The 27,417-nt window shown below is 47.0% G+C and overlaps 3 protein-coding genes across 4 annotated transcripts in view; 2 read left to right on the plus strand and 1 right to left on the minus strand.

Moving 5' to 3' along the window:
• The first annotated feature begins 3,500 nt into the window (after positions 1-3,500).
• On the plus strand, positions 3,501-4,163 carry LOC145517358 (claudin-24). The gene has a single exon (XM_081519633.1). The coding sequence runs from the start codon at positions 3,501-3,503 to the stop codon at positions 4,161-4,163; it is 663 nt and encodes a 220-aa protein (XP_081375759.1).
• A 1,537-nt stretch (positions 4,164-5,700) lies between these two features.
• Positions 5,701-6,363, plus strand: LOC145517359 (claudin-22-like). The gene has a single exon (XM_081519634.1). The coding sequence runs from the start codon at positions 5,701-5,703 to the stop codon at positions 6,361-6,363; it is 663 nt and encodes a 220-aa protein (XP_081375760.1).
• A 3,643-nt stretch (positions 6,364-10,006) lies between these two features.
• WWC2 (WW and C2 domain containing 2) overlaps positions 10,007-27,417 on the minus strand; it is a 136,365-nt gene continuing 118,954 nt past the window's right edge. For both annotated transcript variants that reach the window (XM_081521964.1, XM_081521965.1), the window contains 6 exons: positions 25,866-26,064; positions 24,229-24,393; positions 22,386-22,478; positions 15,161-15,403; positions 12,713-12,840; positions 10,007-10,233 (listed from right to left, as the gene is read on the minus strand). In XM_081521964.1, coding sequence (XP_081378090.1) covers positions 10,167-10,233; positions 12,713-12,840; positions 15,161-15,403; positions 22,386-22,478; positions 24,229-24,393; positions 25,866-26,064 — 895 coding nt within the window. In that variant the 3' untranslated portion in view covers positions 10,007-10,166. The remainder of the gene's footprint in view (positions 10,234-12,712; positions 12,841-15,160; positions 15,404-22,385; positions 22,479-24,228; positions 24,394-25,865; positions 26,065-27,417) is intronic.

Below are 27,417 nucleotides of genomic sequence, written 5' to 3' on the forward strand. Positions count from 1 at the left end.
AAGAAAACTACAGACCAATATCACTGATGAACACAGATGCAAAAATCCTCAACAAAATTTTAACAAACAGAATTCAACAGCAAATTAAAAAGCTCATACATCATGATCAAGTTGGGTTTATTCCAGGGATGCAAGGATTCCTCAATACATGCAAATCAATCAATGTGATGCACCATATTAACAAATTGAAAGACAAAAACCATGTGATAATCTCAATAGATGCAGAAAAAGCCTTTGACAAAATTCAGCACTCATTTATGATTAAAACTCTTCAAAAAATGGGCATAGAAGGAACCTACCTCAACATAGTGAAGGCCATATATGATAAGACTACAGCAAACATTATTCTCAATGGTGAGAAACTGAAAGCATTCCCCCTAAGATCAGGAACAAGACAAGGGGGTCCACTTTCACCACTATTATTCAACATAGTTCTGGAAGTCCTAGCTACAGCAATCAGAGAAGAAAAAGAGATAAAAGGAATCTAGATCAGAAAAGAAGTAAAGCTCTCACTGTTTGCAGATGACTTGACACTGTACATAGAAAACCCTAAATATAGTATCAGAACATGACTAGAGCTAATCAGTGAATTTAGCAAAGTTGCAGGATACAAAATCAATACACAGAAATCACTTACATTTACATATTAACAATGAAAAATCAGAAAGAGAAATTAAGGAATCAATCCTATTCACCATTGCAACAAAAATAATTAAATATCTAGGAATAAACTTACCTAAGGAGACAAAAAGAACTGTACACAGAAAATTATAAGACACTAATGAAAGAAATCAAAGAGGACATAAACATATGGGGAGATATTCCATGTTCCTGGGTAGGAAGTATTAATATTGTGAAAATGACTATACTCCCAAATGCAATCTAGAGATTCAATGTGATCCCTATCAAATTACCGATGGCATTTTTCACAGAACTAGAACCAAGAATTTCACAATTCATATGGAAACACAAAAGACCCCAAATAGCCAAAACAGTCTTGAGAAAGAAGAATGGAGCTGGAGGAATCAACCTTTCTGACTTCAGATTATACTACAAAGCTACAGCCATCAAGACAGTATGGTACTGGCACAAAAACAGAACTATAGACCAATGGAACAAGATAGAAAGCCCAGCAATAAACCCATGCACCTATGGGTACCTTATTTTTGACAAAGGAGGCAAGAATATAAAATGGGGCAAAGACAGCCTCTTCAATAAATGGTGCTGAGAAAACTGGAAATTAGAAATTAGAACACTTCCTAACACCATACACAAAGATAAACTCAAAATGGATTAAAGACCTAAATGTAAGACCAGAAACTATAAAACTCTTAGAGGAAAACATAGGCAGAACACTCAATGACATAAATCAAAGCAAGATCCTCTATGACCCACCTCCTAGAGTAATGGAAATTAAAACAAAAGTAAACAAGTGTGACCTGATTAAACGTAAAAGCTTTTGCACAGCAAAGGAAACTATAAGCAAGGTGAAAAGACAACCCTCAGAATGGGAGAAAAAAATAGCAATTGAAAAAACAGACAAAGGATTAATTTCCAAAATATATAAGCAGCTCATGCAACTCAATACCAGATAAAAAAACAACCCAATCAAAAAGTGGGAAAAAGACCTAAACAGACATTTCTCCAAAGAAGACACACAGATGGCTAACAAACACATGAAAAGATGCTGAACATTGCTCATTATTAGAGAAATGCAAATCAAAACTACAATGAGATATCACCTCACACTGGTCAGAATGGCCATCATCAAAAAGTCTACAAACAATAAATGCTGGAGAGGGTGTGGAGAAAAGGGTACGTTCTTGCACTGTTGGTGGGAATGTAAATTGATACAGCCGGTATGGAAGACAGCATGGAGATTCCTTAAAAAACTAGGAATAAAGCCACCATATGACCCAGCAATCACACTCATAGGCCTATACCCCAAGGAAACCAAAATTGAAAAATATACATGTATCCCATTGTTCACTGCAGCACTCTTTATAACAGCTAGAACATGGAAGCAACCTAGATGTCCATTGACAGATGAATGCATAAAGAAGTTGTGGTACATATACACAGTGGAATATTACTCAGCCATAAAAAGGAACACATTTGAGTCAGTTCTAATGAAGTGGCTGAACATAGAACCCTATTATTCAGAGTGAAGTGAGTCAGAAAGAGAAAGATAAACATTGTATTCTAACACATATATATGGAATCTAGAAAAATGGTACTGAAGAATTTATTTACAGGGCAGCAATGGAGAAACAGACATAGAGAATAGACACATGGACATGGGGAGAGGGGAGGAGAGGGTGAGATGTATGGAAAGAGTAACAGGGAAACTTACATTATGATGTGTAAAATAGATAGCCAATGGGAATTTGCTGTATGGCTCAGGAAACTCAAACAGGGGCTCTGTATCAACCTAGAGGGGTGGGATGGGGAGGGAGATGGGAGGGAGGTTCAAAAGGGAGGGGATATATGTATACCTATGGCTGATTCATGTTGAGGTTTGACAGAAAACAACCAAATTCTGTAAAGCAATTATCCTTCAGTTAATAAATTAAAACATAGTGAGAAAACACACACACACAGACAAGATGACGCCTCAAAGCTCAGCCCCAGGGAGGCTGTTTTGTCTTGGAATCGGTAGGAGTTTCCTTGCCTGGTGCTGCTTTGTCTTTGTGGCTTAAATGATAGTGAAGACAGCTTGATTCTGGACAAAAAAAAACACCTGTTGGATACTAAGAAATCCCGTTCTATCTCAGGTCCTTAACAAGGATGGAGAAAATCTCAGAATGAAATCCAGAGATGCCCCCTTCCTCAGTTGGTACCTCTGGGCATCGCCTTGGTATCTTTCATTTTCATTAATCCAATGAACCTGCCTCTACCTTTCAAAGGAATCTGAGGGAAACGTTCTCTGCCAAGTCCCAACCGAGTCCCTGTGACACTCAAGAACGTGGGCCAGGCTCTCGTGTAGGTTAAGGAAGCCTGAGAAGAGTAAAGATTATAGACAAACAGTCTACCTTTCTTTACAAGGTCTTGTTTTGCATCTCTGAAATCTCAGATTCAGCTATTACAATGAGGTCCTGTTGTAGAAAGAGCTGGCCTTTTATCACCACTTAAAATCTAATTAATCCATATTGAAGCACAAAGATTTCTGTTGTATTTTAGGGTGAGGGGTCATAGAGCCCTCTTTGTTCATCCTTAGACTTATAATCATCAAGCATAGGGGATATAATTTTACCAAGCAAATTGGAAGGTAACAGATCAAATCTTTATCGGAAAGCCTAACTCATAGTTTTAACAGAGCCCTTCGTCCTTTACATGAAACACTATATTCGAGAAGAACAAAAACGCATTTCAGAGTATGCAAAGAGTTAACGACCAAAGCTTATATTCCCTGAGCAGCATTGAACCGAGATTGTCACACTACTGCCCGCCAGGAGACGGCAGCTCCTATAGGGGTGGCAAGGGTCCTAAGGTCTGTTGCAATGGCTTTAGTCTTGAGAGTAGCAATGCAATTCATTGGGATTTTGCTCTCGTTGCTGGGATGGGTTTTATCCATTATTACGACTTACTTGCCACATTGGAAAAACCTCAACCTGGACTTAAATGAAATGGAAAACTGGACCATGGGACTCTGGCAAGCCTGTGTCGTCCAGGAGGAAGTGGGGATGCAGTGCAAGGACTTCGAGTCTTTCCTGGGTTTGCCTGCTGAGCTCAGGATCTCCAGGGTTTTAATGTTCCTCTCAAATGGGCTGGGGCTCCTGGGCTTGCTGGTGTCAGGCTTTGGCCTGGACTGCCTGAGGACTGGAGAGTCACAGCGGGACGTCAAGAAGCGGCTGTTGATCCTGGGAGGAATTCTGTTCTGGACAGCAGGCGTCACAGCCCTCATTCCCGTCTCTTGGGTGGCCCACGTGACAGTCCAGGAGTTCTGGGACGAGCGCATCCCCGAGATTGTGCCCAGGTGGGAGTTTGGAGAGGCCCTCTTTATCGGCTGGTTTGCTGGGTTTTCTCTCCTGCTCGGAGGGTGTCTGCTGAACTGGGCTGCCTGCGGGACCCAGGCTCCCCTGGCTTCTGGCCGCTATGCAGTGGCAGAAATGCAAACTCAGTGTGCGTACCTGGAAAATGGAATTGCCAACCCTTCAGTATAAGGCATTGAGGAGAACAGATAGGTATATCTTCCTTCATCAACTGTGATGGAGTGTCTGCAGGAAAAAGGGGTCTTCGTTATGTAACTAACTTTGTGCTGCTCACATTTTCTCATCAGACAATGATTTTTCTATCCTAGATAGCTCATCCTCCCCAACCCTGGAGAAGTAAGAAAGAAGCCAATCTTATATCTAAAAGAAAATTGTTGTGGTAACCATTACATAAGTATGAACAAAAGAAATTTCATTGATTTGGTTATTTCAAGCAAAACGTAGTGGCGACTGTCCAAGAGAGTCAGCATTAAGCTTAATGTGTTAATTTGATATTAGAAATTGTTTTTGGTTTTGTTGGTAGCTGAAATTGATAACCTGTTTCCTCAAGAAAAAAAAAACTAAATTAATAACTTGAGATCCTTTAAGCATTCTGTACTAGCAAAGCCACATGCTAAGCCTCTCCAAAATGCCATTTCCACAACAATGACTTGGTCTTTCTTGAACAGAGGTGATTTGTGTTTAGGAAATTACTAGGAACCCTGCTATGCAGGACTTTAGAGGCTGAAGGTTTTCAGTACATTGTGATACTCTTGAGATTTAAAATACCAGCCAATCTCTTGTCTCTTCCCTCAAAAGCTTCAGACTTGAAAAAAACAATTCCAAAAATATTTTGCTTGCTATTCAGCTCATCGGCTGTAATAAAAACATTCCTTTGTTCAATTAAAAGTTACAAACATGGGGATGAACTGAAACGGACGTGGATTCTAACCTACACAGTACTACTGCTTAACTTTTCTGCTGCATAATTATTCAGGAAAAGAAACAAACAAAAAATAGCAAGTGTTTATGCCTACATGAGTGCAGCTGTCAGGAAGGCACTGGGGTTAAACAGACCTGATACTTAGTTCAGAACGGTTTCATATGTTATGGGATATATGTAGCCTAAGAGATTATGAAACAGAAGTCTGATTTAAAGCCTACAGAAGAAATCTCTGTGATTGATTTGGTTAAGAAACACTTGTGTTGAACCTATTTTTAAAGCCAATAACACTTACCACAACAGGCGTACTGAAATATGAGACCTCTGAAAAGAAGAAAATCTGACAGGTGCAATTAGATAAAAAGCAGCAGGAGTTGAACCAAACTGTCAATTAAACATTTTGCCTGGAGACTTCTTAATTCTTTGACTTATCAGAAAGTTTGGGAACAACAGGAGGACCATTTATACATTCATAATGAGAGGATTATTACCAGTTCATGTTATTTCGGGGACCAACTGCATACTACGAAATGCAGTCCATAGGACGTGAACATGATCTTGGCCACACCTTGGCATGACTGGTTTGCAGAATTATTTCCCTATCCTTTTCTGAAATCTATTCAACACAGAATTGAACAATAGCAACTCTGGCAAGAATCCTCCTATATACACAATGAAAAAATAGTTTTGAGCTCTGCAAGTGATAATATTAATACAAGTGTCATACTTCTTTTCACAGCCACTGAAAGACAGGGGTGAGCCTGGCTAAGGTCGCAGGATTTTATGATGGCTTTAGTGTTTAGAGCAGTGGCACAATTAGCTGGTATTTCATTATCCTTGCTGGGATGGGTTTTATCCTGTCTTACAAACTACCTGCCGCAATGGAAGAATTTCAACCTGGACTTAAATGAAATGGAAAACTGGACCATGGGACTCTGGCAAGCCTGTGTCGTCCAGGAGGAAGTGGGGATGCAGTGCAAGGACTTCGAGTCTTTCCTGGGTTTGCCTGCTGAGCTCAGGATCTCCAGGGTTTTAATGTTCCTCTCGAATGGGCTGGGGCTCCTGGGCCTGCTGGTGTCGGGCTTTGGCCTGGACTGCTTGAGGATTGGAGAGACACAGCAGGACGTCAAGAAGCGGCTGTTGATCCTGGGAGGAATTCTGTTCTGGACAGCGGGCGTCACAGCCCTCATTCCCGTCTCTTGGGTGGCCCATGTGACAGTCCAGGAGTTCTGGGACGAGCGCATCCCTGAGATTGTGCCGAGGTGGGAGTTTGGAGAGGCCCTCTTTATCGGCTGGTTTGCTGGGTTTTCTCTCCTGCTCGGAGGGTGTCTGCTGAACTGGGCTGCCTGCGGGACCCAGGCTCCCTTGGCTTCTGGCCGCTATGCAGTGGCAGAAATGCAGCCTCACCGTCTACATCTGGAGATGAAAACCACTCACCTGAAACTCTAAGCCGGAAGGGGTCCGCAGTGTCTCCTCCTCGGATGATTTGGTAGGATCTCCTGGTTACAGTTACCCATTCACTATGCTTTCCGTTTTCTAAAATGCATTTTCCTCTGTTGTTTCTGAAACTGTCATTTCTTTCTAAGGTGGTAAACTATTTTCTTCTACTCTGGGACCAAAACCATTCAAGACTTAATAGTCATCATACTCATTACTGGGGTTGGGTTTTCTCAATTTTAAAATGGATTCAGTAACTGCATAGAACTGGTCAATAAAACATTACATTAGCACCTACACATCTTTTGAAGGTGTTATTCATAGAGATAAAATCACTTGGCAAATAAAAATGTTACTGATAATCATTGACTTCTTTTAAGTGTTTAAAAGCATGTTATACTGAAACTAAAAGTCTGGTTTCCCTGGTGGCTCAGTGGTAAAGAATCGCATGGGTTTGATCCTTGGGTTGGGAAGATCCCCTGGAGGAGGAAAGGGCAACCCTGTCCAGTTATCTTGCCTGGGAATCTCATGGACAGAGGAGCCCGGCAGGCTACAGTCCACGGAGTGGCAGCGTCGGATGCACTTAGCGACTAAACAGCAGCAGAAGTCTGGCTGTTTGATTAGACTGAAAGAATCGCTGGTTGTCTAAAAGCATGAGGGGTGCCTATGGGGGACACACCATCTCCTTTTTAACTGCAGAGCTCAGTGCCTCTTTGGAGACTGTGTGTGAAGCAGAGGGCAGTCTGGTGTTTTCAAGATTCATGTAAAAATCTACCACACAGATGTGCTTCTGCTCTGTGCCCTGTGTTCTGGGGTAGATGGAGCAGCCACAGGGGTGCTGAGGGCCAGGACTGGGGGGTGTGGGCAGAGCACTGCCCCCCTCCCCCGGCCCCTTTTAAAAGAATCAGTGATATATATGGTCCAGCCAAGAGCTATTCACAACCAGCCATGGGCTTGAGGAATTCTTCGTGAAAGATTTTATATTTGTTTGGTACATAGTTTGAGTAAACTTTTGTGTTTGTGCCAGTCAGGGAAATTAAGTGAACAATAAAGACACTGAAATAAAGTATTAGGCAATATGTATCTTTGTTTAAAAAAAAAAAAAACACTGAATTTTTTTCCACCCATGAACACATGAAAAGTGCAGAAACCAGTTAATCTATGTGATGTATTTGCATACTTTTACAAACAAGACAAATTAAAACAGAAACATATTCAGAATTTAACCTGATTAAATATTTAGTTTCAGTCCTGAGCTTTTGATATTTAATACAATATAAAGTAATACCAAAAAAGATTTTAAATTTATTTGATTTGCATGCTACAGAGATTCAGCTAAACTTTGTTCATTTGGCTAGCAATATTCTTTTTGTACCTGTAACACTTAGATTCTGATATACAAAATTGTAATAACATACTGATAATTCAAACTTGAGAACTAAATATTACATTCTTTTTACCCTGTGAAGAATAAATTCTACCTTTAAAAAATAGTATTTATAATATTAAAATTCATGTCGTCCAGATGGTTTTGTGATCAAGTTATTAAAATGTTTTGTCACTGTGAATCATTTGGGTTAGTACAAATATGTCAGGATTGTTAAAAGCTGCCTATAAATACATAACACTATTGCTGATTTTTAAAGTGTGAAAAAGGATTATATTAAAATAAGTTTGTCTCTCATGTTAGAAATGAGCAAATGCTGTAAAATAAAACCAAAGCATCTTGCATACAACTGCTAACTACCAGCCTGAGACAGGTTTTATTCTTTTATGCTTGTCTGAAACTCTGGTGTAGTACAAAAAGTTAACAGCTAATCTGATGGAATTTATAAAGCTGTAAATATTCCAATATAGCCTCTTCTATGTCAAACATTTAAGATGGCCAGAACCGAACTATATATTAAACAGAACATAAATAAGACCGTAAATAAATAAATGAAGAAAATAAAATCGTACGGTACAACCACACATAATCCTATAAACATTTTCATGGTCAAACTGAGAAGCTGAAGACAGCTGACCTTCATTTAACTCTACATTAAATAAACTTCTGTTTTTCACATTTGACCTTGACAAGGAGGATCGGTGCTCTTTTTCCAGTTCTCCTCAGTTACCTAACAGGATGAACTGGGCCGCCTGCAAGGACTGTGCTCAGTCAATTCACGAGGCTGGTTTTTGTTCAAAGTAGTGTCACGTCCAGTTATCACTTCAGAGACTTTTGTACATAAATGGTGGGGACACTTAGGAAAAGTCATTACAGTTCTAGGCTCAGAAATGGCTTGATTTGAATTCTGATTCTGAAAAATGAACTTTCCAAAACATGTGTAATTGCTTTCAAATATAAATTCTTACCAGTGAGGATTCTAGCTTAGGAATAGAACTCATGTTTCTTTTTTTATGGGACCCATTCCTTTAAGATGATTTTTGCATCTCTTAAAAAAAAAAAAAATTGATTTCACTTGCTACCTAAGGTGGCTCACCAAACACTGCCTCTTCCAGTATTACAGACTGGGTATCAAGTATGGCTTAACTTGCACAAAAACTGTTTATTTTAAAAGCCTTGTATGCAGGCGGGGCTACACTGGGGATTTGTTTAAGAAGTGCTTGAGTTGGGTAAGCGAAAATTCTCTACTGGAGGGAACTTCAGTTGGTTTCCATCTTGCTCGTCTGGAATATACTTTTTTTTTTTAACAAGTGACTCAGCCTTTACTTCAATTTAACAATCTCCCCAGGCACTCTCTTCTCTTTGCATCCTAACTGCTCACCACAAGTTATAGACAGGATTCCCTAAAAATGACAGCTGCAAGGTAACTTCTAGTAAATGTTACAAGAAATCTGTTTACTGAAGTATTTGGCAATCCCGATTCAGTCAAGACACCCCTTCCTCTGTTCCTGGTTGCAGCACGTGCAGCTGACGCGTCTCCCCCCGCATCGCCAGCAATCCGGTCCTCCAAGCCCCAGGCCCCCACCTTCGTCCACCGGGTACCATCCTCATGCCTAGCACCCAACCCGCCTGGTGTACGCCAGACACTCGGGTGTGAACACTTACACTCACGCCGACTGAGAAGCAGCGGCTGCTCACTGACGTGCTGATTCTGTTGTGTTGGAGGCGAACTGGCCTTCTTCCCCTTTCATCTCCCTGCCTTTAAAAGTCACACGGCCCGAGATGTGAAGTGTTGCCAGGAGAATGGCTCCTTTGCATCCTTACCTTCTTATACTCAGCGTTTTGTTTTTATTTTCTTTAGACAAATAGAAAAGGACAAAAAGGAGGCTGTTCTCAGCACACGGTGTTCTGACAGAGGTGATGGAGATGAATGTGCCCTCTGTCCCACGCGGACCTGAGACCCCGCACTGAGGCTCCTGCTCACGTGGAAGGAGCCACCCTCCGGCACCCAGGGTCACCTGGCACCGCTGCCAGCCTCACGGTGGCTCACAGGAGGACAAAGGAAACGCGAAAACCGCCTTCTGCTAAACCAAGTTATTTCTCAACAGTGGGTCCAATGGGATACACGTGGGGTCCTGCCTCTATCTCATTTCTACAAAATAAAGCCCATTGGCAATACTGTACATTTGGGTACTGGGTGATCCCGTTTTGGTTATCTGATATTTTTTTTTCTCTTTTTTTAAACAAATAAGAATTATATTCAAGGTACTTTACAAATTAACATGTTTGAAAATCTGATGCGAAATAAAAGCTCTTTAAGAGTTGATGGTTATATTACAAAACAAAATCCCGAACAAGACGCTTGTTCCCTCTTTTGCCCTCCCTAAGAAATGAAGAGGTGAAAAACTCGAGCTCGTCGGTGATGTGATCACACGTCATCAGCGGGCAGGGACGGGATGGTTATCTTCGCTCTGGTGAAGTAGGCAATCTTCTCCCTGGAACCAGGGGGTGAGAAACACACCAGCTTAAACAGGATGCCGAAAATGCTCTGTGCCCGATAGAAACAGTCCCAAGAACGTCAGTGTCCCCACAGGCCTGGATGGAAGCTTTTGTCCTTAGCTGCTGCTGCTAAGTCACTTCAGTAGTGGCCGACTCTGTGCGACCCCATAGACGGCAGCCCACCAGGCTCCTCCGTCCCTGGGATTCTCCAGGCGAGAACACTGGAGTGGGTTGCCATTTCCTTCTCCAATGCGTGAAAGTGAAAAGCAAAAGTGAAGTCGCTCAGTCATGTCGGACTCTCAGTGACCCCATGGACTGCAGCCTACCAGGCTCCTCCATCCATGGGATTTTCTAGGCAAGAGTACTGGAGTAGGGTGCCATTGCCTTCTCCGTGTCCTCTAGAACTCCATTTAAAATCAAGATTGCCTTCCCCTTTTTTCGAAGGACTTGAGGGACAGTGGCAACTCTGTGGACAGAGGCAGTAAGGTCCCTTCCAGCGTTTCCAACCTCAGTTTTTAAATCATCGGGGGCAGGGTGTCAGTCTAGGCTTGCCTGTTTCTCGACTAGGTGGCAGAGGATTCCAGAGGCCGGAATCCTTACAGGAAAGTAGATGCTCCTGGGAAAATTCTTCAAATTCAATACCACGCTAAGGTCGGGGCAACTTAAGGAGCGATAGGTACCGGGACGAGATGGGAGCAGAGATGGAGCCTGACCATCGTAAAGGCAGATCCGCCCGAATCCTAACTTGGGCAGGGGCGAGTATAGGGGAAACAACCTTAGAGGCACAAAGTGAGAAGCAAGGGGGTGGCGTGGTCTTCAGAGGTCAGCATAGTGTTAAAGAAATAAGGTTTCAAGGTTGCAGAGCCACCCAAGGCAGGAGCAATATGTCTATCCTCTGCTACAAAGTCTTCACACGGAACACAGTCTGCTGAGGGGGTCCCCACACGGGGCACGCTGGCCGCTGTAAGGAGGGATAAAGATTAGATGGTTGAGGGCAAGGGTGAAGATGCAAGGACTGAGGAGAGAAGCTCCAAGTCTAAGGAGAGAGAGAGAGAAGGAAGGAAGCATGAAAACCCCTGGGAAACTGGAAGGAGAGCTATTTTTGTGGCGCAGAGTCCCGTCCATTTGTTCAATTCCATGAGATAAAATGAAGAATTGAAGAGGCAGGTGAAAGTAGTCATGACATCACTGAAGACAGAACTCAATACTGGGACCTCTGCTTTGACACACCCCGAAAACAAACGTCTTTGGCTTACTCGGTGCTTTTTAAACACCGGAATTAGTTGTCAGAGTCTCCACTTGAGATAGGTCACATCAAATTCCTGATTTCTACCTTTGATTCCAGGTGAGACAGCAGCTCAGGCAGCATCCCTGGGGCCATGGAGGGACCCGGCACCTGGAGGCCTCCAGGGCAGATGCCTTATCCCGGCTCATCTCCCTCATCTGCATCACCTGCCTGGTGATGTGTGTGGGTCTGGATGCTAAGTGACTCGGGAGTGTTTACAAGTTCTTTTGGGTTTAGTAACAGCTGGAGTTGGATGACTTCCCCACTGGACTCTCCAATGACCCCAGCACCAAAGGCCTGAGTAGGTTCCTCTCGCCACCCTGCAGTTCTACAACCCTCCCCAAGCAGCATCCTCTGCAAGTTCCACAAGTGATTCTGGAGCTGAATGGAGACAGGAAAACGCTGACTCTTCAGGCCAGCATACTAAAGAGTCTGAGCTCACGATGCCCCTGTCCCCTCTCGCCCCCCCTGGACTCACTCAGGCGACCCTGACCTCCCACCTCACCCTCTGGCACCAAACCCCATCCCTTCCCGTCCAGCCCCTCCACGTCACACCCTGCCTCTGCCATCAAACACGCTCCTCGGGTTACTCCCCTTCCACCAGGAGCTTCCTACAGTCTCCTCTACACCACACACACACGCAGCACCCCCCACCACAACAATAAAGCCACACTTCTTCTGTGTCCCGCTCCCCACTCCACGGAGAGTGTCCTTGGTTGGTCACGTGGCCCTCTGTTCAGGGAATGTCAATCCGCTTCTTGCTGTTGTGTTTGACAACATCCTTCATCCAGCCCCCAGACCGGGACCAATCCTCCCTCCAGCTTCTACCTCTCCGCGAGTCCTTCCGACATCCCAACCATCTCCTCTCGTGGTCACCTTCTCACCCTTCCTGGGATGTCGGACCCACATCCGGCTGGGGAACCACTATATGTGGGATGCAGGCTCGCATTTGTATCTCCCACCTGATCCTTAATCCTGGCTCCAGACTTTTATCTCCGCTTGTCTACTGGCCGTGGTTCCCCGAGCTGCCCTACTGGAATTGTTAGGCTGGTGCGTCCAAGAGCAGAAGTCACATCACCCAGCTCCCGCCCGCCCCCCATCGCCCCTGCGTCCACCCCCCCCAGCGCCCCTTCCAGGGTCCCGCGTCCGGACCCTGCGAGGCGCGGGCCCCCCGGGCCCCCGGCGCTCACCGGAAAGACTGCACCTGCCGGGGCACCTTGCGGCTCTGCTCGCGGAGCCGGCACACGTCCTTGGACACCTGCCGCATCAGCTTCTCCGCGTTCAGGTCCTGCTTCTGCTCCTCTTTGGACTGCTCGGCCTGGCGGGGAAACGGAAGCACGGGGCCCCCGGCGCGTTACTCGGAGGCTCCCGAGGGCGCGCTCTCAGGCCTGGAAGATGCCGGGGCTCCCGTCAGGACGGGGGGGGGCCGGGCAGCCCAGGGCGCGGGCGCTTTTCTCCAAGTCAGGGGGTGGGGGTGGGGGGAGGGGACGACACCCACGAGCTCACCTCGCGCCGACCACGGGGTACAGCCGCTGGGTCGGGGCAAGGGGGAGCTTTAACCCATTAAAAAAAAAATCTTTTGATACAGGCAATATGGGATCATTTTGTTACCTCTAGAACTCCTAGTAACCCTCCCTTTCAAAAAAAAATTAAAAATTAAAAACTACTTATAGCACCACGTTCTACCGTTAACATTTTGGTGAATACACTTTCAATCTCTTATTCACCTGTTCTTTCTGTCTCACGCCTTTTAAAAGTTGTTTATTGATATAAAACTGACACACTGTGCCAGAAAAGTGCACACAGGGACGTGCAGCTCAGAGCTTTTACAAAGTGATGTCCTTCTCACCCACCAGACTGCAGACACCCCGGGGGGAGGGCAGGGGAAGCCCTGACCCCTATGTTCCCACAGAGCCTCCAGCTGCCAAGAGGACGAGCTGTGAGCTGCGCTGTGGCCCTTAGCAGGGAGGAGCGTGTGTGTCGGGAGGGGTCACTTGAGCCGAGGGGCTGGGGACACAAGCTTGCTTGGGAACCCCTGCCCCCATGGCCTCCCAAGTGGGTGCTCCAGCAGCGGGATTTAAGTGTGGCCCTGCCTCATGGAGACCACTGGTCACGGTGGGGGCAGCGAGGGTTGTAAAGGAAACGGATGAGGAAATTAAGAGTCTTACAAGAGAGATCAGCTCAGGCCAGAGCTAGGCAGTCGGCACTAGGAGACAGGTGGGAAAATGGCTTTGTTGATGGCGCTGCCTGCAGCGAGCTGATGGGTCCTCCCGTCAATGGGACCCTTCTGGGCTCCTGTTATTAACGCAGGCAGCTATACACTTTAGAGTCAAAGAATAAGGTCTTCAGGCTTAAGAGACAGGACAAGGTTTCTGGTTTACAGCCAAGCTGATACAAACAGCAATCGTAGGATTAGGAGTTTGTTCTTAGGAAATGCTACTGAAATGAGAAAGGTGCCCCAAACTGTACAGGAGTGTTCACGTCCACAGGGTCCCGTGATTGAAATCTGGGAAGCCAGTGTTACGCCCCGGGTTTCAGGAGCGTGTGGGCTTCCCTCATAGCTCAGTTGGTAAAGGATCTGCCTGCAATACAGGAGACCCCGGTTCGATTCCTGGATCAGGAAGATCCCCTGGAGAAGGGACAGGCTACCTAGTCCAGTATTCTGGCCTGGAGAATTCCCTGGACTGTATAGTCCGTGGGGCCGCAAAGAGTCGGACATGACTGAGTGACATTCATTTTCACTTTTCACTTTCAGGAGAGTGTGATTAACTTTCAGTGTACTGGGTAGGAGCCTGCCGCACAGGGAGGCCCAGTGATCTAGTCCCGGTCACGTTAAGGAGCTGGGCAGAGCAGGGAACGTGATCTGTGCTGATTTACAGTCCCGGCTCCTCGCTCTGCCTTAGGGGCATGTACGACGCACCAGGACACTGACTCTTATTCCCTTTTTATTCTGAGCTGCAAAACAGACTTCCCACCACAAGGGAGGAAGGTAAGCCATGTGACCCGCCGCTCCTGCGGCTTCCCCGATGAGGAAGGCCGACCTGCGCTCTGCCACCGGCTTCCCCAGGAGCCATATCTTTTATGACAACTGGCAGGCTCTTTGCTCACTGCTAGGCACTGTACCACCACAGGGCTGAAAACCTCACAGATCCCCAACTGCAGAGGACAGGTGGACGTGAAGGGGCAGGGGTGTGTGTGCACATGTGAGTGTGCAATGGGGTGTCCCCTTGTGTGTAAGGAGTGGACGTGGGGCTGCAGAGCAAGCAAGAGAGAAGCCATTGGCTCTCACCAACCTCCGTGGCCAGAATGCAAGGCGCACAGGGGACAGTCTCTAGCCGGGGACAGCAAACTTCAGAGACGAGAAAGAAATGCTCATGACTCAAACGACCTGCCTGCACACAGAGCTGGTACAGATGAAAAAGCACCTGTGCTCAGGGGAGTCAGATCCTTCTCCAAAGGGCACAGATGCACCACCGTGTGCTGTGGCTCTTTCCTCTCTATAGTCTGATGCCACACACAGCTGCCACTGGGCAGGAGGGAACATGATGGGAACGGACGTGCTGGGTGTGAGGATATGAGTGGGGCGGGGGTGCAGGCCGGCACCTTCTGCCGGGAAGAGGCTTTGGGGCACCGCGTACCTGCTTCCCCGCCTGTCTCAGGAGCTTCTGGAAGCGCTCGTCGTCCAGCACGCCCGGCGGAAGGTCCGTCTCGCCCTGGGCCTTCAGTTCCTCGAGCCTCTGCCTCAGGCCCCTGAGGGCCTGTAGCTCGTCGTTGAGGCGGCTCTGCCGGGTCAGGGAAGCCTGCAGGTCCAACTCCAGGTCCAGGGAGGTCCGCACTGGGCACTCGGGCGCTGCCCTCCGGAGGACCGGCTGGCACACCGCCTGCGGGGTTAGAGCACGACATGACAGCCCTGCTGCAGCGGTGGTCCCCCGACGGGAGGGCTCCCCAGGCTCCTGCGTTGGCTGCTGAGGGCCAAGGGGTGGTGGCCTGGTCCCGAGGGAGACAGGAACCAGGCGTCTGCCCACCTCGGAGCACGCGCGGCCCAGGCGAACGAGCCTGTACTGCCCTGAACCACAGAGTTTCTGGAGTGTTACCAGGGTGCAGCCTAGCTCAGCCTGACCAGTTTACTGCCCAGAGCTGCCCTCTGTGGACCGCAGACACATTGTGAGGAGGAACTGCCGTCTGCTCTGAGTCAGGCCTGCACCTGTGTCCCCGCAGTGCATGCCTTTGCCCATCACTTCTGTACCCGCGGCTCAGCGGAGCTGGGGTCTGGATGCCCTCCTCTAACCAACGACCTTCGACTCCGGCTCCTTCCTCACTTCCCATCGTCTGACACCCACTCTCGCCCCTGAGTCACTGTGTTCCTTCTGGGGCCAAGCTTATCCACTTATCAAGGAATAATCATTGGCTGTGTATGAATAAGTATCCGCTGGGGGTCTGTAGGCAAAACACTAGGAGGAGAAGACATGATTTCTGACCTCGAGCAATTGGTTTAGAGGATGATGTTGAGAGAGTCAAGTCCTAGGCAGGTTGATAAGAAGTCCGGGGCCCCGAGGAGGAGAAAGGGGTATGGGGCTCTCAAAGTGGAGATAGAGGTCTGGAATTCTCAAGGAGGAGTAAAGGACAAACATCTTTTTTTTCCCCCTGCGCTCCTTAGTCTTAGTCACATAAAATGTTTTTTTTCTTTAAGCCTGAAACTGATGATTACACAACAAACAACTCAGTTTAAACTCTATACTAAGGATTATATAACAATAATGTATCCTGCTTGAGGACAGTTTCTCCTTCCTGAAAACCTTCTGGCTAATACTGTTATCTTAAAATGTAAATTATGAGGGTGGGTCTAGTAAGATCTTTACAACCTTGAGACATTCTTTTGATTTATTGTAATAACTAATTTAAAAAGTACGTAACTCCCTTGCTAACACTAGGGAGAAGGGCACTCTCTGTCCCCCTTCTGATGTCTATGTCAGAAACTTTCTCTGCCCCTTTTTATACTTTAATAAAACTCTGCTATACAAAAGTTCTTGAGTGATCAAGCCTGGTCCCTGGTCCCGGAGTTAAATCTTCTTCGGAGATCGTGAATCCGACTTCGTTCGGGTATCATCTTGGGGGCTTGTCCGGGATCGTCAGGACGAGGGAAGAACACACTCGGAGGTCTAGTCTCTCTGCTTTCTCAGTGTGCAAAGCCTTCCGCTTTACTTTACTAACTCTACGGAGTGCTTGTGTGAATGAATGACACGCCCTGCGTGAAGCAAGTGATGAGCCCTGCTCGGCGGTTTCGCGGTGCCTCATAATGACTGAAGGCAGCCCCCAAAAGGGGAGCCTTGTTGGGGGTTTATACCGACCTGCCAATGCCAAGAGACACCCAAGGTCCCTGCTAGGGCAGTGGCCAGAAATGGGCAAAGCGTGTGGACCGAACTTTCCTTTCTTGGTCACCTTTTCCTGGTCTCTTTGACCATTTTGTAACTGCGTGGGGAATTAGAACCACTAACATAATCTGTTGGATCCTAGACTTTCAATGGATTGTGATTCACGCCATTACTATGTACTTTTACTTAGACCCCAAGCTTGGTAGTCAAGGAAGCGCCTAGCCTTGCTAGGAGCCGAAAGTTACAGGAGCACATTTGGGAGTGAGGCGGAACTCCAGCTCCAGGAACGTCTCTCAGGCTAGAGGTCACTCTCCTGGCTGCCTGCCTCAGGGGCCAGCGACCTGAAAGTGAGTCTTTGTCATGGCTGTGTCTCCTATCTATGTGGACAGAAGCACTGCTGGTGACCATGAGGTTTTTGAGGACACAGATCAGTAATTGCAGGATCTGGTCAGGTTGGAAGTGCAATGGGCTCCTTCCTTTCGTAGCGCTAGCTCTGAATGGACCAGAGGAGGCTCTCTGGTGGCTTTTGTCTCAACTCCCTAGATACTCCTTTTGTGGAATCTGTGGATATGAACTGGAAGGACTGGCCCTAATAGCTCGAGGACAAAAATCACTTTTCCTCGCTGGCCAGCCCTCCATCACCTCTTTTGCTATCACATATCCTGGCGTGGTAACACTCAGAAAGGACATCTTGGTTGTTGTTCGTCCCTTTGTGACTCACCGGTCAGGACTGTACTCAGGAATGCGCAGAGGCACATAAAGACGGATGCTTCCCCTAGGAGTCCTAGCTTGGCAAACATTCTGGGAAAACTACTCTGCTCTACCCCGAGTGGCATCAGGGAAGAGGGCAAATCAAACCAAGGTCTTGGTGGTATGGAACTAAGTCAGTCTGACATGCTATCAGGTCTACCCCTGGTGCATCTCCACCCCGCCTTGGTGGTAGAACCGGGAGGGACGAGTATGATGTCTGTGTCGGTAAGGGACAGACTAAGTCCGACCAGGGAAGGAAAGCTTTGGTGGAAAGTCTGTCTACACCCCCATCTAGAGCAGGGAAGGACGCTTCTGGTTGAAAAAAGCCACGGCTGTGGATGCTGCTTTTTTCTCTTACAGATGGGAGCTAGCAGTTCCAGAACCACTCCTTTAAAATGTATTTAAAAAAAAAAAAAACTGGGACAAGTTTGATCCCCAGTTTAAAAAGACATGCGGGGAACGCTGGACTGTTGATGAGTTTCTCAATTACGATACTGTTTTACAACTAGACCGGTTCCAGAGAAAACAAGGGAAATGGGCAGCAGTGCCGTACGTGTTGCTCTTTTTCTCTCTGTGAGACATGCCAGACTTATGTCCTAAGGGTACAGATTTGGGTGTGAAACCTTTGCCCCTGTATCTGGGGCTCCCAACTGAACAGGCTGAGAGTCAGGGCACCCTTCCAGGAGGGCTTGCCTCAGTCTCGGTAGAAATTCAAACAGTACCAATTGCGATTGAGACTATCGAGAGGATCCAAAATGTACATAGAAGCCTTCACAGGACTATCTTTACTTTATGAGCTTACTTGAAGAGATATAATGTATGTCTTGGGACAGACGCTGACTCCAGACTCGAGAGCCTGAGTTTTGGGGGAAGCTTTTGGAGACCCCTGGCCTTCCTGCCTGTTACCCTCTCAATATGAGACAGTAAATGCTAGAAAACCATAGAAATAGGGCTTCCCTGATAGCTCAGTTGGTAAAGAAACTGCCAGCAATGCAGGAGAGCCCGGTTTGATTCCTGGGTTGGGAAGATCTGCTGGAGAAGGGATAGGCTACCCACTCCAGAATTCTTGGGCTTCCCTGGTGGCTCAGCTGGTAAAGAATCTGCCTGCAATGCGGGAGACCTGGGTTCCATTCCTGGGTTGGGAAGATCCCCTGGAGAAGGGAAAGGCTACCCACTCTGGTATTCTGGCCTGGAGAATTCCATGGACTGTATAGTCCATGGGGCCGCAAAAAGTTGAACACGACTGAGCGGCTTTCACGAGACAGTAAACAATAGAAATCCAAGAGATAGTGTCACAGGAAGGAAGGCAAGGCAGGGAGGCATGCTCGGGGCTGGGTCACACCTGCGTTGAGGAAAAGGTGTTCAGATAAGGTGGGCAGGACTGCTGGCGTGGAGGGAGAGGAGATGGGTGTTTCCTGCCTAGTTGGCAGTGAGGATGGAAAAAAAGGGATTACTACTCATGCAAATGGGTACTACCTGATACAAGAGAGAAAGACTCAGGCTTGACAGGTATCCCAGCTGGGAGGGCTGGCATGACGACAGCGCTCATGACAGATGGGAGGCAGAGGTCCATCCGTCCCTCTCCTCATTTCAGAGCCGTCGCCCAGACCTGAATAGCGCTCATTGTCTCCTCTGATTCCCCTTCGCCCAGTGTATCCTGCTGGAACGTTCTCTGCTGTTCTTACTACTGTTGCTGTTCAGCTGCTCAGTCGTGTCTGACTCTGTGACCCCATGGACTGCAGCCGCCAGGCTTCCCTGTCCTGCAGCATCTCTGAGTTTGCTCAGATTCATGTCCATTGAGTCGGTGATGCTATCCAACCGTCTCATCCTCTGTTGCCCCCTTTCCCTCCCCCCTCAGTCTTTCCCAGCATCACGGTCTTTTCCAATGAGTCCGGTCTTCACATTAGGTGGCCAAAGTACTGGAGCTTCAGCTCCAGCATCTTATTAGCTTTCCCTTTATTCAACCTCTACTCTAACAAACAGCAGAATCATCTAGACACACATCCTCTTTGACTGCTTACTCCGTTTCAAGATCAGAAACCCTTCCCAGCTGTCGGGCACGCGGAGGCTTTCTGAAGAATCCTGTGTGCACAGCCTGGAGGTGAGTGTGTAACCGAGGGCGTGCTCATGTGTAAGCTCTGCCCATTTCCCTGGTGTCCATGACCCAGCCGCGACTATTGTCAGGCAGTCAGCGTGGCGTCACTGAGCTGGGAAGGGGTGTGCTGATGGGCCCCCAACCTTGTGCCTCACGTGAGGCCCCCGCCTTCCCAGCCAGGACGCCCACCCCGCTCCCTTCAGCTCCCTTCACGTCTCGGGCTGTAACTCCTACATCAGAATACTCTTCCTCATTCGCGTCTACCAGACTCCACCTGCTCACTTTAAAAGTCATTAACAATCATCTCCTAAATGACATTTCAGGATTAACCTTTATCCGGTTCAAGAAGTTCTAGGAATTAAGGTTTATCAGTAACCCTACTGTTTTTCAGGTTCACTCAATTCATAAAACACTTCTGGTTGAAAGTTTTCTGAAGAGTGTTATCATTCTCTACATTCTCTAAAAGTATGTGTTTTTAAAAGTGCAGGGGCCTTGCAATCCCACTCCTGGGAATATATCTGGAGAAAAACATGATCTGAAAGGATATATGCACCCTAATGTTCACTGCAGCACTGTTTACAGTAGACAAGACACGGAAGCAACCTAAATGTCCATCGACAGAAGAATGGCTAAGGAAGATGTGGTACATTTATTACAATGGAATATTACTCAGCCATTAAAAAGGATGAAACAATGCCATTTGAAGCAACATGGATGGACCTAGAGATTATCATACTGAGTGAAGTCAGACAGAGAAGAAGATAGATTGTATGGCATTCCTTATATGCGGATTCTCAAAAGAAATGATACAAATGAACTTACAAAACAGAAAGAGACTCACAGACTTAGAGAATGAACTTATGGTTGCCTGTTATATTTAAAATGGAAAACCAACAAGGACCTGCTGCTGCTTAGTCGCTTCAGTCGTGTCCGACTCTGTGCGACCCCATAGACGGCAGCCCACCAGGCTCCCCCGTCCCTGGGATTCTCCAGGCAAGAACACTGGAGTGGGTTGCCATTTCCTTCTCCAATGCATGAAAGTGAAAAGTGAAAGTGAAGTCGCTCAGTCGTGTCCGACTCCTAGCGACCCCAAGGACTGCAGCCTACCAGGCTCCTCCGTCCATGGGATTCTCCAGGCAAGAGTACTGGAGTGGGGTGCCATTGCCTTCTGTTTAGCAAAAGGGACTCTGCTCAACGGTATGTGGCAGCCTGGATGGGAGGGGAGTTTGGAGGAGAATGGATACATGTATATGTATGACTGAGTCCCCTCACAGTTCACCTGAAACTACCACAACATTGTTAACTGGCTATACTCCAAAATAAAATAAAAAAGCTTTTTAAAAGAAGTGCATGGGACTTAGGAAGGAGTGGAAAAGAATTTTCATTCCAGTTGATGGAAACTGAGGTGCCTTTAAAGCATAAAGTTTGATAACCTGAAACAGCTATACTTGAAAATGTCCTGAAAATGCTGAGGTTAAATCAATGCTTGCATATTTACCTTTGGAAAAAAGAAATGTGCTTATGACCGTCAAGTAACTAGGAAGCTAAACCAGGAAGTTAGTGTTGCCCAGTCACACATCCAGCACTTTGTCCAGAGGCATTAGACCAGGGTCGCTGGTGAACACAAAGGATTCACTGTGCCCTCCAGTCTTCACTCCGGTCCACCGGGCCCAAGCTCTGGCCGAGCAGGGTCACTCCTTCTCTGAATGCGTTTCTGGGCCCTGTGCCATGTCAGGCCACCTACCAACAGTGCCCAGCATCCCGCTCCATTCCCCCAACAAAGCCACCACCTTCTTTTGAAATTGTTGTCCGAGGGCCAGAGACCTTCCCCGTGAAGGCTTTCTGATTCTCCTGACAAGGTGAGCTCACTGCCCTCTTCTCTCTGCACTTGGGGTCGCCCGTGCACGCTGGGAGGGCCTCCTGCAGGCGGGAAGCCCTGCCCATCACTGCACAGCTTAGCTCACATGGGGCTGCGTTCCCACTGAGCAAGACTAAGCCGATACAAAGCAGCTTCAGAAATTAGCACAAAATAAAAGATAAACAAACGAAAACTTTCCATTAGCATTTCAGCTGCTGGTAAGTGAACAGGAATTTCTGAACACTCCAACCATATTAATTTATTTAAATATTCGCCCAGAGTTGCCCTTGCACTTTTATCCAGAGATCTCTGGCTTCCTGGAAAACCTGACTTAAGCTTTTCCATCTACATTGATCTTAGCCTTCTGAAAAGATCTTTTTTCTAAGCAAGCTGCTGAAACCATGTGCTCCTTTACCAGGACGTCTGCCCTTCACACAAGGTACCAGGTGTTATACTCTCCCCACAGCTGTTCCAGAGCCAGCCGCTGGGTGGGGGCCAGCCGACAAGCGGCGGACACACCCCCAACCCCCAGAGGCCTTTTCTCCATCTGTGCTTCAAACCGAATCTATCCTTTGCTATCGTAGGTTCCATCCCAGCGATGAATGAGCGGTCTCTAGCACATCCTCCTCTGGAACGGACACAGCGTTTGTGTCTGCACAATTACAGTGGCTTCAACCCACAGCCCAGGAGCACGGAACAAGGACGCCCCGAGGCCCTGGGGTTCTGCGTCTGACATGCCCGACTCGGGGTGGTCCGGGACCTCGGGATGCTGCCGATGGACTACATACCCGCTTGACTCTCAAACTTCGCCGTTCGGTGGAGTTCCTCACAAACAGTGATTTCTTAGCCAGTGTTGAACTGTCGCTGTCACTTCGATTTAACTGGCAACAAAGGATTAAAAAAAAAAGAAAGAAATCAGTGCATCACCCTGTGCTAGAGGAAGTCTGGAACTGAGAACCTGATCATAGAGAGAAGGTAGTTACTAGTTTGTCTTTTTTTCTCTTTTAACAGAGGGTTACGCCCTTGCAACTCAAAGTGTGTTCCGAGGATCAGTGACATCACCTGTGTGTGCTAAGTCACTTCAGTCATGTCTGCCTCTTTGTGACCCCATGGACTGTAGCCCACCAGGCTCCTCTGTTCATGGGATCCTCCAGGCAAGAATACTGGAGTGGGTTGCTATTTCCTTCTCCACAGTTTATTTCTTTAAGAAAATCCTCTTCAAACGAGTTTTTCCCTGTTTGATGTTTTTCTAATTTTCTTAAATAATTACCTTTTGATTTTAGTTATAAGAAGTTATGTCTTAAGATAATTACATACATTTTGAGATAAAATTATCCTTTGAATCGTTAGCTAATATGCATTATCCATTCTTTAAAAGAAAAGTTTGTGTGAGGCACAGAGCTCAGGATCAGAGTGAAGTTGTGGCAGGTTCAATCAAGGACACCCTCGCCCAGGGGGGCTGCCTCCACTGCCTCACCTGCTCAGGTCTTTGCTGAAACGTCACCTGCCAGGGACATCTGTTCTCAACCCTACTTCAATTTGCGACCCTCATCCTCAACATCTCAACCCTTCTTAACTTGCTCTATGGTTTTCATAGTGCTGGGCCTCACTCAGAGACGTCACAGGTTATTCATCACGTTTATCGTTTGGCTCAACTCACAAGAATGAAAGCCTTGCAAGGGCAAGAGTGCTGGGTCTTTGGTTCATGGATGAATCCCAAGTATCTGAAATTATGCTTAATAAATAGCAGGTGCTTAATAAAAATGTTGAACTGAATGAATACATTTAGAATTTTGAAAGTATTTTCTAACCCACTTTGTAATGTCAAATCCAAATTACTATAAATTACAAATACTTATGGAACTAGAATGTGATAAACTGATGTATATCACACAATACTCTCCACAGAACTATGAATCTGTTTGGAGGCATCAATGAAGGCGATTTTTGTTCTGAAATGCAATTCACCATTTTTAATTCGGCAGGACCAACGTGGTTTGAAGCAGACATGATGCACTGCTGAAATACACCAGCCACCAGAACTCTCGAGTCGCTGAAGGTTTTGAATACACACTGGGGTCCAAACAGACTGGAGCGGCCAGGCCCTTAAGGTCAGTTATTTGCCAGATCAAAGGCATCAGAAGCGAAGAGACGGTAAATGTGGGAAAAGAAAGGAAAGGAAACAATTTCACAGCCCAAACTAAAAGGAATGAGTGGCTGGTTGCAGTCGTGTGGTGGTTAAGGACCACGGCAAAGAACCTCAGGCCAGGATGCCATCGAGGAGTACTTCAAATGCAAGAAATGATGAAATAAAACACCGAGTTCTTGTTTTTCAAAAAAAAACAATAAATAAATAAAAAATAAAAAGAACGACTGGGCGTGTGATATTTTATGTATATTTTCTGGCATTTCTAGTCATTAGTATTTGCTAATGCGAATTTGAAGACGCCCATGGCCCAGTCTATTGTCACTGATGGGCCACCCCTGGGGGCAGGGGGTGGATGTGGCAGCTCCCCAGAAACGACGCGCACCTGACTCTGCAGATCCCTGAGCCCCTAGGCCCCTGACCTCGAAGACCCCTGACCGCACAGACTCCTGACCCTGCTGACCGCTGAGCCCGCAGAGCCTTACCCTGCACACGTACTGGCTCCGCTCCCCGGGGGAGAAGGTCTGCGAGCGCACGATCACGCTGCTCCTCACCAGGGGGCGCTGGCGCGCACTCAGGCCGCCGCGGTCTTTGGGCCGCACGGCCACGCTGGCGCCGCCGGCCTGGTCGGTGTTTGTCTCTTTATCAACCTGGAAGAGAGGTGGGCGATCTGTCAGGGGCGGCGGGACGGGAGCACATCGTGCTCCTCTCCTGAGTGTGGAAGGAACAGCTGATCTTACAAGAGGCCCACGGAGCACCAGGGCCTTCCTCCAGATGCGAAGGCCGTTTGCTATTAGCTTCTGGAGAGTCACCCTCAGTGGGTAGGATCCTATTTGTCCAACAAGGTCACCCATAAATGGAATGGCGGGGCCCCCTCTAATAGGTCAGGCCTAAAAAAATGAAGCCTTAGTTTACAGAGTCTGATTTGAGAATGCTTCATCATTAAACATTATTCAACCTTATGGTTAGTTTTTTTCCTGAATAAATGATAAAAGCAATTAAACATAGGAAGATGGAAATAACACTAGTTAAACCTCTGGCTTGCAGAGAATACACATTTATATATACAGCCATCATGGGTCTCCGTGGGGGAGGCGTTCCAGGACACTGAGCTCCGTGGGCGCTCAGGTCCCACAGCTGGCCTCCCTAACTGGGATTCCCCATTATCACAGTCAGCCACTCGTGGACCACGGTTACTATCTGCAGGTCGCTGAGTCAGATCTGTGGTTGGTTGAATCTGCGGATGCAGAAACCATGGACATAGAGGGCCGAATGTACACACACATGAAGTGTTCAGTCAGGGTACAGCACTGTGTTTAATCAGAAAGAAATTGGAATTTTTTAAACTCCCACATTTGTTGGCACCCTCAAACCTTGAAAATGGTTTCCCCCCTTTGGAGATGGTAGTCTCAACATGTCTCTTTCTTCAGTCACTAAGTTGTGTTTGACTCTTGGCAACCCCATGGACTGTAGCCTGCCAGGCTCCTCTGTCCATGGGATGACCCAGGCAAGAATCCAGGAGTGGGTTGCCGTTTTCTTCCCACGGGGCTCTCCCTGACCCAAAGTCGAACGCTCATCTCCTGCACTGCAGGCGGATTCTTTACCGCTGCACCACCAGGGACGCCCCCACATCTCTCACTAACCAGCAAAACCACCTGCTTAACAGGCCTGGCAACCGCACCGCAACCAGGTCACCTGCCCCTTCTGGGATTGGTTTCAGTGAGAACCCCATCTAACCAAAACAGGCTCCACAGGCTCACCTCACATTTGAGACTGAAACAGACTCATAACATTTATGAAGCGTAATACAATTAAGTAGGCATCCTGGAGTTTTCCAGGAAGTCCTGAAAACGCTTTAAGTAAATATTCACAGAACATTCACAGAGAGCTAAACAGCACTGTTTATCTTCTTTTATGAAATTTAAGTGGAGAATGAATATTTGGGGACCATTTGAAAATGTTAAGGTATTTATAATGCTTCCTATGGTCTGTTCCCACAAATACTCATCTTGATCAGCTTTGGCACAAAAATCCTAATATGAATTATGCACAAAGAGACAAGCTCAGACTCTGCGGTGCCTCTAGGAGACCATTATAGGAGGGGACAGTTGACAACGCTCACCAGGGCCGGTGTTCCTGTGGGGGGCTGACTCCCAAGGTCATTGGCACAGCTGCTTTCTTTCCTACTTGTGTCCTCATTCATCTCGGGCACACTTGGGCAAGAGCTTACGTCTTCTGCACAGCGACTGCCCTCCGCCGATTCCACTTTGGCCTCTTTCGCAGCCACAATTTCATCTGAGGCCTCTCTCAGCATGGCTAACCTATGGGTGAAACAGAACATAACCCCATTCAGGGTCAGCCAGGTGTGCTCTGCGATCAGTGCTACCTGGGCATGTTGACCGTCGTCTGGGTCACAAACAGACTCACACATCACAATGCAAGCCAGTTCTCTGGCTGGAACTTTTACTAAAACGCTCACGAAAAATAAAGTCATCATCTTACTCTCCAGCAATCTGCAGCAAAATCACCATAATTTCATACCAAAAAGTGAAATTCATGAAACTTGATCTAATTCCTAAATTAAACAGAAATATGCTAAAATATCACATACCAAGTGTAACCCACCATTTAAAAATATTGAAACTCGCTATACTATAACTTTTTTTCAGTAGTCATGTATAGATGTGAGAGCTGGACTATAAAGAAAGCTGAGTGCCGAAGAATTGATGCTTTTGAACTGTAGTGTTGGGGAAGACTCCTGAGAGTCCCTTGGACTGCAAGGAGATCCAACCAGTCCATCCTAAGGGAAATCAGTCCTGGGTGTTCATTGGAAGGACTGATGTTGAAGCTGAAACTCCAATACTTTGGCCACCTGATGTGAAGAGCTGACTCATTTGAAAAGCCCTCATGCTGGGAAAGATTGAAGGCAGGAGGAGAAGGGGATGACAGAGGATGAGATGGCTGGATGGCATCACCGACTCAATGGGCATGGGTTTGGGTGGACTCTGGGAGTTGGCGATGGACGGGGAGGCCTGGCGTGCTGCGGTTCATGGGGTCGCAAGGAGTCGGACACGACTGAGCGACTGAACTGAACTGAACTGATACTATAACTTGGTGTCAGTTGTTCATTTATTACACAATTAATCAAACTACAGAATAGAGCAATTCTGCTAAGAGTGAATAAAAATATCCACTATCAACCGTGTTCACGGTGTAGCAAGGTGGAACCCTGGATAGAAGAGTCTTGCTACTGGGATAACAGAAGACTCTGAACGGTCTGTGATCTTGTCTTTAACAAAAGCCACTACCTGGGCTTGGGTGGTAGTGCAAGTCAGGCTCTGGAAAACAAATGTGGTTTATATTCCGTATAAACTGATCTGACAGGAAAGCAAGAGTCTCTGGATGGGGAAGGATATCTCATTCTTTGTTGAGTTCATGTTCTTGGAATGGGAACACTTTTTCTACCAATAACTAAAGGTCAAGCTTTAATTGTGATTAGTGACATACTGACAAATTGGAACAGACTAGTTGTTAAACACCTGGTCGTGAAACGAACATGCGGGAACTAGCAATGAGGACTGTGAGGCATCAGTCCCCTTGGGTTACATTCTAAGTGTGTTTTGAAAAATATTTACTTCTTTGGCTGCGCCAGGATCCAGTTGCGGCACATGGGA

Source organism: Giraffa tippelskirchi, chromosome 8 (genome assembly GCF_054371585.1).
Source record: "Giraffa tippelskirchi isolate mGirTip1 chromosome 8, T2T-mGirTip1v1.2.pri, whole genome shotgun sequence".
Lineage (NCBI taxonomy): Eukaryota > Metazoa > Chordata > Mammalia > Artiodactyla > Giraffidae > Giraffa > Giraffa tippelskirchi.